The sequence below is a fragment of the Cajanus cajan genome, chromosome 4 (assembly GCF_000230855.2).
Source record: "Cajanus cajan strain Asha chromosome 4, NIPB_CcT2T_4, whole genome shotgun sequence".
Lineage (NCBI taxonomy): Eukaryota > Viridiplantae > Streptophyta > Magnoliopsida > Fabales > Fabaceae > Cajanus > Cajanus cajan.
The window spans coordinates 12,538,745-12,546,289 of NC_138520.1; the positions used below are offsets into that span (position 1 = coordinate 12,538,745).

At 44.4% G+C, this 7,545-nt stretch overlaps 1 protein-coding gene across 1 annotated transcript; it reads right to left on the reverse strand.

The window, feature by feature from the left end:
- Window positions 1-5,504: 5,504 nt before the first annotated feature.
- LOC145957171 (uncharacterized) lies at window positions 5,505-6,245 on the reverse strand. The gene is made up of 2 exons (XM_083073387.1): window positions 5,858-6,245; window positions 5,505-5,773 (listed from the first exon to the last, which is right to left on the reverse strand). The coding sequence occupies exons 1-2, from the start codon at window positions 6,243-6,245 to the stop codon at window positions 5,505-5,507; spliced, it is 657 nt and encodes a 218-aa protein (XP_082929513.1).
- Window positions 6,246-7,545: the final 1,300 nt, after the last annotated feature.

Consider the following 7,545-nt stretch of genomic DNA (forward strand, 5'->3'; position numbering starts at 1 on the left):
CCCGAGATGTCTCTCGGCTAAGGATGTGACTTTCAATCCTACAAGTCTTCCCTCCCGAGATGTCTCTCGGCTAAGGATGTGACTTTCAATCCTACAAGTCTTCCCTCCCGAGATGTCTCTCGGCTAAGGATGTGACTTTCAATCCTACAAGTCTTCCCTCCCGAGATGTTTCTCGGCTAAGGATGTGACTTTCAATCCTACAAGTCTTCCCTCCCGAGATGTCTCTCGGCCAAGGATGTGGCTTTAATTAATTATTCAAGTCTTCCCTCCCGAGATATCTCTCGGCCAAGGATGTGGCTTTAATTAATTATTCAAGTCTTCCCTCCCGAGATATCTCTCGGCCAAGGATGTGGCTTTAATTAATTATTCAAGTCTTCCTTCCCGAGATATCTCTCGACCAAGGAGACGGCTCACGCAAATTAAGTTGTTAATCACCACAAGAGTTCACGCCAGTTATAACATAAAGAACGGAGAAATTTCATTAAAAGAGAAAGGTACATTATCAGTAGGCGCTATCGGCCCCATAATACAAAAGAAACATTTAAGACACTACTTCTGCCTCCCCCTGAACTGGACCATCCTCAGGCGCAGCCTCCTCGTTCAGAGTCTCCTCTTCGTTCGGCCCAGCTGGCCGAGCCGGAGCCTCCTCGTCGGCTTCCTGATCAGGTGGAATGGAGGTCATATCCACCAACTTCCCTTGGAAAAAATCTTTTGTCATGTCCAGGTGGAAGTCAGGAGGAAAGTCGCCGAAGTAGCAAGCCTGCCGAGCAGCTTGAGCAAAACCGGCCTGATGCTGACTGAGAACCTTGGCGCGCGCCTTTTCCTGATAAGCACCAAAGGCAGCCTTTTCAGCATCCAGCTCCTTGCTCAGAGCTGTCACCTTATCAGTCTCGCCCTTCAGAGCAAGTTCGAGACGCTGTACCTTTAAGGCCAAGTCATCAGCGGTTCTTCCTCGGCGATCCATCTCGGCCTGATACTTGCTACTAGCCGTCTGGGCGTCGGTCAAAGCAGCCAGTGTCTCTTGAAGAGACTTCTCCTGCTCAGCTAGCTGTTTGCGCAACTCGTCAGCCTCACCGTTCGGCTGCATGACAATACTCTGTGCCATGGCCACAGCGCGCACTTGGAACTCACAAAAGAAGCTCCATTTCTGCGCCGAACTCATTCGGCTCAGTAGCCCCTGCCCTACCTCGGAGGTCAGGTCTTGACTCAGGAAATCCTGAGCGTTAACATTGCCAGCCAAGAAACTTGGTGCCGACAAGCTTTCGGGAACAGGGGGCCTGGCCAGTCGGCGCTGTTTTGCCCGGCGACTCTCCTCCTCGGCCCTAGAGTCAGGCCTTCTTTTTTCAGGTTGGGGCCGGGTGGTCTTCTTCGGCCGAGACGTGGGTCCGACCCCGCTACCTTGACCAGCTGGTTGATTCACGCGCGCGGCGGGCGCAGGCCTATTCGCGGTATTCGATGCAAGTTGGTTCCGAAGCAAGTTGCGGATATCCAAATCATCATGAGCCGCCATTATACCTGCACATCATTAGTCAAAATCAATGATAACACTTGAATTCAAACAAGTAGGAAAAATACCATACCGATTAATTCTTCGACCACATCGGCCGAATCAAACAATCGGACAAGAGGACGGCATGGTAAGGGCCGAGGCAACTTGTTTAAAAAATCAAGACTTCCTCTCTCCTCCGGGGACATGCGTGATTTGGAAACCGTGTCGTACTTGCGCGGCTTCCGGGTCCAATACAAGGGAAATAGGGGATTCCCTTCGGCATCAAAGAAATACTTTTTTCCTGGTTCTGGCCGAATCATCACCTTCATAAATCCCACTTTAAATTTTTTGTACGAGGTGGTAAAAGGTTGCAGCAAGCAATCATTGTGACGAATCAACGACAGCCACTTAGCCTTTTTCGTCGGCCGAGACGTATAGAAGTGCAGGAATAGATGTGGAGTGGGCTGGAGACCGAGGGCTAGACACAAATGCCTAAACCCTTGCATAGCGGCCCAGGTGTTCGGGTGAAGTTGGCTCGGCGCCACATTAAGAAGTCGAAGTATACTCATGAAGTAATCGTCAAAAGGGAGGGATATCTTCAGATCCCGGAACATATAATCATACACGTAAAAGAATGGGTATTTGGACGATCCTTGATTCAAATAAACGAAGTCTGGATTCGAAGCCCCGTCACCTCGGCACGGTTGGAAAAAGATAGCAGAAGGCTCTTCATCTTCGGGAAAGTTTAAAAACTTTATGGCTGATACGAAGTCCACAAGAGACTTCTTGCTCGTATACCGAGAGTATACACTACCAACTTCACCATGTACCCACGAATACCCGGGAGTCGATATGGGAGGAAAAACTCTTGACGATTCCCCACCCCGACTCGACTGATCTTCAGAACCCACAGCCGATGCCGAATCATTCCCGCTTTGCGACCGATCGGACCCCGAAGCCGACTCTGCGGAATCGCCCCCATTCGAAGCTGAAGCCGACGCTACCTCCTGGTTCGGCGTCGTCCTTAATCTAGATTCCTCTTCGTCCCCAGAGGAGTCAACATGGACAATGTCCAGGTTAGCCATTACGTACCTGATGATTGAACTTGACCAATTGATGTTGAGTACTCAAAACGCTCTCAAATATCTTCGGCTCGGAGCAGCTAGTAAGTTTGCATGTGGAAACCCTTCCTCCTACACATCTATTTATAGGCGTTCTTAATAGGCAACTGAAGAGACACCCCCTCGTGCCTACCGTTGGATCATTTAGATCCAACGGTCTAGGGCGCGCAACTCTTCGCATGCGTCATTAATGACCAATGGTTATATCCCTTCGCTTCCCACCATAACTTCTCGCGTACGCCATCAAATACCCAACGGTTACAACCCTTCATGTCCCACCATCAGTTGTAACCCTTGGCTTCTTCTTCACGACACCGATTTAAAAATCCTCTTTTTATTTCATTAACCTTTCGCGTCACTTCGTTCCTCAAAGGCTGGGGGGCTTGTGTACCGGAGAGACCGTATCGGTCACGTGGGCCAACACGTGCCATTTCGTCAAACACCCATGCATAGCCACGTACAAGCATCACCATCAACGTCGGCTCGGCATGAGGCCAAGAACCGACATCAGTCTGGTTAATGCAAATATGGACCATCATCACTCATCGATTCGGCTCAGTCAGGTACCGTTCCGACATAGAACATACCGGAAGTATACAGGCTGCCGTATACGGACTAGACGGCTCGGTCATTTGCCGTTCCGACTAATATTGATTAGCCGGCTCGGCCTCTTGCCGAAGGGTTAAGCAAGTCATAACAAGTAATCACAATCAAGAAAGGTAAGTACATGATTAAAGCCTAAACGACCAATTAGTACCGTATTACCTAATTTGGTAAATATCTGAAAGGGCCCATCACGCTCAGGCCCATGTCAGATGCTATAAATAGGTCACACGTAACAAGGTATGTCACTGTTCATTAATTATCCTAGAATATCGTGCTTATCCTGACTTGAGCGTTGGAGTGCCTTTTGCAGGTACCTCCCCCCTCTGAAGAATCCGTTTGAAGTATCCGTTCGGCCCTTCTTACCAAGAAGACTACGAGTGTATCCTTAAGCAGGTACAATTAATATATTATCATCACTACTAATAATATTGTTCTTGAATCAAAATTAGTTATCATATTTCATTTTGTTAAATAGTGTCTTACCCATGTCCTCTCGAAGACGTGTATATCAAAAAGGAAGCAAAGTAGTCAACAACGCATGCACTCAAAGGAAAGAGCCTACCTCTGTTACAGGCCAATGCAAAGTTACCCACAACAAAAGTTGAATTTCCCGAGTCTTCCAAGATGCTTCCACCTCTAAAAAGGTTAAAGTTCTGGATTTGAGCTCCAACAGGCTAAACTGCGTCGTTCCGTTTGCACTGTTCGAGCTTCCCGCGCTGCAGCAGGTGACGCTGTCATTCAACGAGTTTTGGTCGGTGGAGGCTTTACAGTGCAACAGCTAGGTGTAACTGCACATTTACCGGTTGCAACTGAAGAAATCTCAGAAGGGGATACATGTGTATCACTGTGAGAAGATTTTGTTCTAGGTGGTGTCTTTGGAACCGGTGAATTACTTGGAACAGATGGTGTAGACTGGTTGAATCAGCATTTAGCAACATTGGATCCCTGAACTTGTGATTGCCTGGGTATGCAGTTCTCTGATGAAGACTGAATGGCTGAAGGCTGAGCTACAATTGTATTATTGACAACATTATCAGATTGTTGAGGAGCATTTTGACCTTAGACAGGGATTTTCCTACTGGATGATCTACCACGAGATTTTTTAGCAGCGAGAGGAGCATCCGCAGTTTTAGTATCCTTTCTCTTTCTGTCAGATACATTCACTGTTGGTACTGTCGACATGTTTCCACCATCGGCATTTGAATTTCTAGATTGAGGCACTGATGGTGTGTTCAATTTATTTTGCACAGAAGTAGGATTCCCTGGATGAGATTTGTAACTAAAAGTTCGTTGAGGAAAGAGCCTACCTCTGTTACAGGCCAATACAAAGTTACCCACAGCAAAAGTTGAATTTCCCGAGTCTTCCAAGATGCTTTCCACCTCTAAAAAGGTTAAACTATTTGCAAGTTCTGGATTTGAGCTCCAACAGGCTAAACTGCGTCGTTCCGTTTGCACTGTTCGAGCTTCCCGCACTGTAGCAGGTGACGCTGTCATTCAACGGGTTTTGGTCGGTGGAGGCTTTACAGTGCAACGGCTGGGTGTAACTGCACATTTACCGGTTGCAACTGAAGAAATCTCAGAAGGGGATACATGTGTATCATTGTGAGAAGATTTTGTTCTAGGTGGTGTCTTTGGAACCGGTGAATTACTTGGAACAGATGGTGTAGACTGGTTGAATAAGCATTTAGCAACATTGGATCCCTGAACTTGTGATTGCTTGGGTATGCAGTTCTCTGATGAAGACTGAATGGCTGAAGGCTGAGCTACAATTGTATTATTGACAACGTTATCAGATTATTGAGGAGCATTTTGACCTTAGATAGGGATTTTCCTACTGGATGATCTACCACGAGATTTTTTAGCAGCGGGAGGAGCATCCGCAGTTTTAGTATCCTTTCTCTTTCTGTCAAATACATTCACTGTTGGTACTGTCGACATGTTTCCACCATCGGCAGTTGAATTTCTAGATTGAGGCACTGATGGTGTGTTCAATTTGTTTTGCACAGAAGTAGGATTCCCTGGATGAGATTTGTAACTAAAAGTTCGTTGAGGAAAGAGCCTACCTCTGTTACAACGCATGCACTCAAAGGAAAGAGCCTACCTCTGTTACAGGCCAATGCAAAGTTACCCACAGCAAAAGTTGAATTTCCCGAGTCTTCCAAGATGCTTTCCACCTCTAAAAAGGTTAAACTATTTGCAAGTTCTGGATTTGAGCTCCAACAGGCTAAACTGCGTCGTTCCGTTTGCACTGTTCGAGCTTCCCGCACTGTAGCAGGTGACGCTGTCATTCAACGGGTTTTGGTCGGTGGAGGCTTTACAGTGCAACGGCTGGGTGTAAATGCACATTTACCGGTTGCAACTGAAGAAATCTCAGAAGGGGATACATGTGTATCACTGTGAGAAGATTTTGTTCTAGGTGGTGTCTTTGGAATCGGTGAATTACTTGGAACAGATGGTGTAGACTGGTTGAATAAGCATTTAGCAACATTGGATCCCTGAACTTGTGATTGCTTGGGTATGCAGTTCTCTGATGAAGACTGAATGGCTGAAGGCTGAACTACAATTGTATTATTGACAACGTTATCAGATTGTTGAGGAGCATTTTGACCTTAGACAGGGATTTTCCTACTGGATGATCTACCACGAGATTTTTTAGTAGCGGGAGGAGCATCCGCAGTTTTAGTATCCTTTCTCTTTTTGTCAAATACATTCACTGTTGGTACTGTCGACATGTTTCCACCATCGGCAGTTGAATTTCTAGATTGAGGCACTGATGGTGTGTTCAATTTGTTTTGCACAGAAGTAGGATTCCTTGGATGAGATTTGTAACTAAAAGTTCGTTGAGGAACCGCTACAACCGCTGATTTTGCAGCAGGTGCAGGGAGGTTTCCACTGGCATTGTAAGCAGTCATCACATTATGCATGCCTTGCAACAGCATCTGAACCCGGTTCTTCTCTTGCTCCATAATGACCCGATCTTGATCCAACATCACCTTCTGCTCCTTCAAGCAGATATACTCATCCAGCATCTCACCCAAAGTCAACAAACTCAGGTGGAGTGGCGCAGTTGGAGAGGCTTCTGTTGGGGGGAACTACTTGTTCGGGGGGATTCCGAGTGCCCTAATGGCACTTGAAACGGCTGAGGTAAATGTGAGGCTTGTTGATAATTGCTTCTATAGGTGCCCTCGTGTTTTCTTCTTTTGTCAGGGTGGGGAACAGAAGTCTTACGAAGAGTAAGAGATTCAACCACTTCATTCCCTTGTACATATATTTGATAATATAGGAGGCAAATCTTCTTCTTTTTTTTTTGTTTTTTTTGTGCATTTGTGTCTTGTGATTAATTGAATGTTTTTTTTTGTAAAATATGCAGATTACCAATCACTACAACCCTATGAACCAAGCCCCTTCTTATTCGGTGGCACAGTGGTAAGTATAAAAAGTTACAGAAAGAATGCAATAATAGTAAGCGTAAAAGGTTAAAAACCAGAAATTTGAATGCAATAAAGCAGAGATAATCTTGTCTAATTATTAAAATTTCAAAACAACACAAATCCATCATACATCATTCGCAACAAACTCGCAACTAAAACCAAAAATAGTAAATATAAAAATAAAAAATAAATGCAATATTTGACTAAAAGAAGGTAATCGCATATACAAGAACTCACCTTTTTTATTTCTTATAAGAAGAAACGAGCGTAACTTCAATGAATCTTGCAAAAAGTCTAGTCAAGGATGAATCTTGCAAAAAGTATAGTCAAGGATGAATCTTGCAAAAAAAAGCCCTAGATTTTTCCATGGAAGAGATTAGAATCTTAAAATTTGTCATAAATTAACGTCTTCATCACTTAATTTGTCACGGTGCATTGCATTCATCTATTGATCAAAGAAAATTGATTAAAGAAAAAGTACAGAAAGAAAAGAAACAAAATTTAATATACAGAAAGAAAAGAAACAAAATTTAATGTTTGTTTCAAACTTGTATCGAAGTTAAGCATTAATGGAAAACAATATTCGATAAAGAAACAAAAAAGAAACACCTAATGATAAAAACCTGAAATATGAGTCAATAACGTGATTACTGAGCGTAACTTGAGATACACTTTATGATCGAACAACAACGATGGTGAAGGAAGATTTCACAATCGGGAGGGATAAAGATGATTATGGCATGAAGGTCGAGAGGGACAGTGAATAAGAAAAGAACACTAGAGAATAGGAAAAGAACACTAGAGAATAGGAAAAGAATCGAAAGGCTAGAGACAGTGAATAAAAATCTGAACAGTATAACAATGTGAACGTACGTGAGGGACCAATTAATAGAAAGCG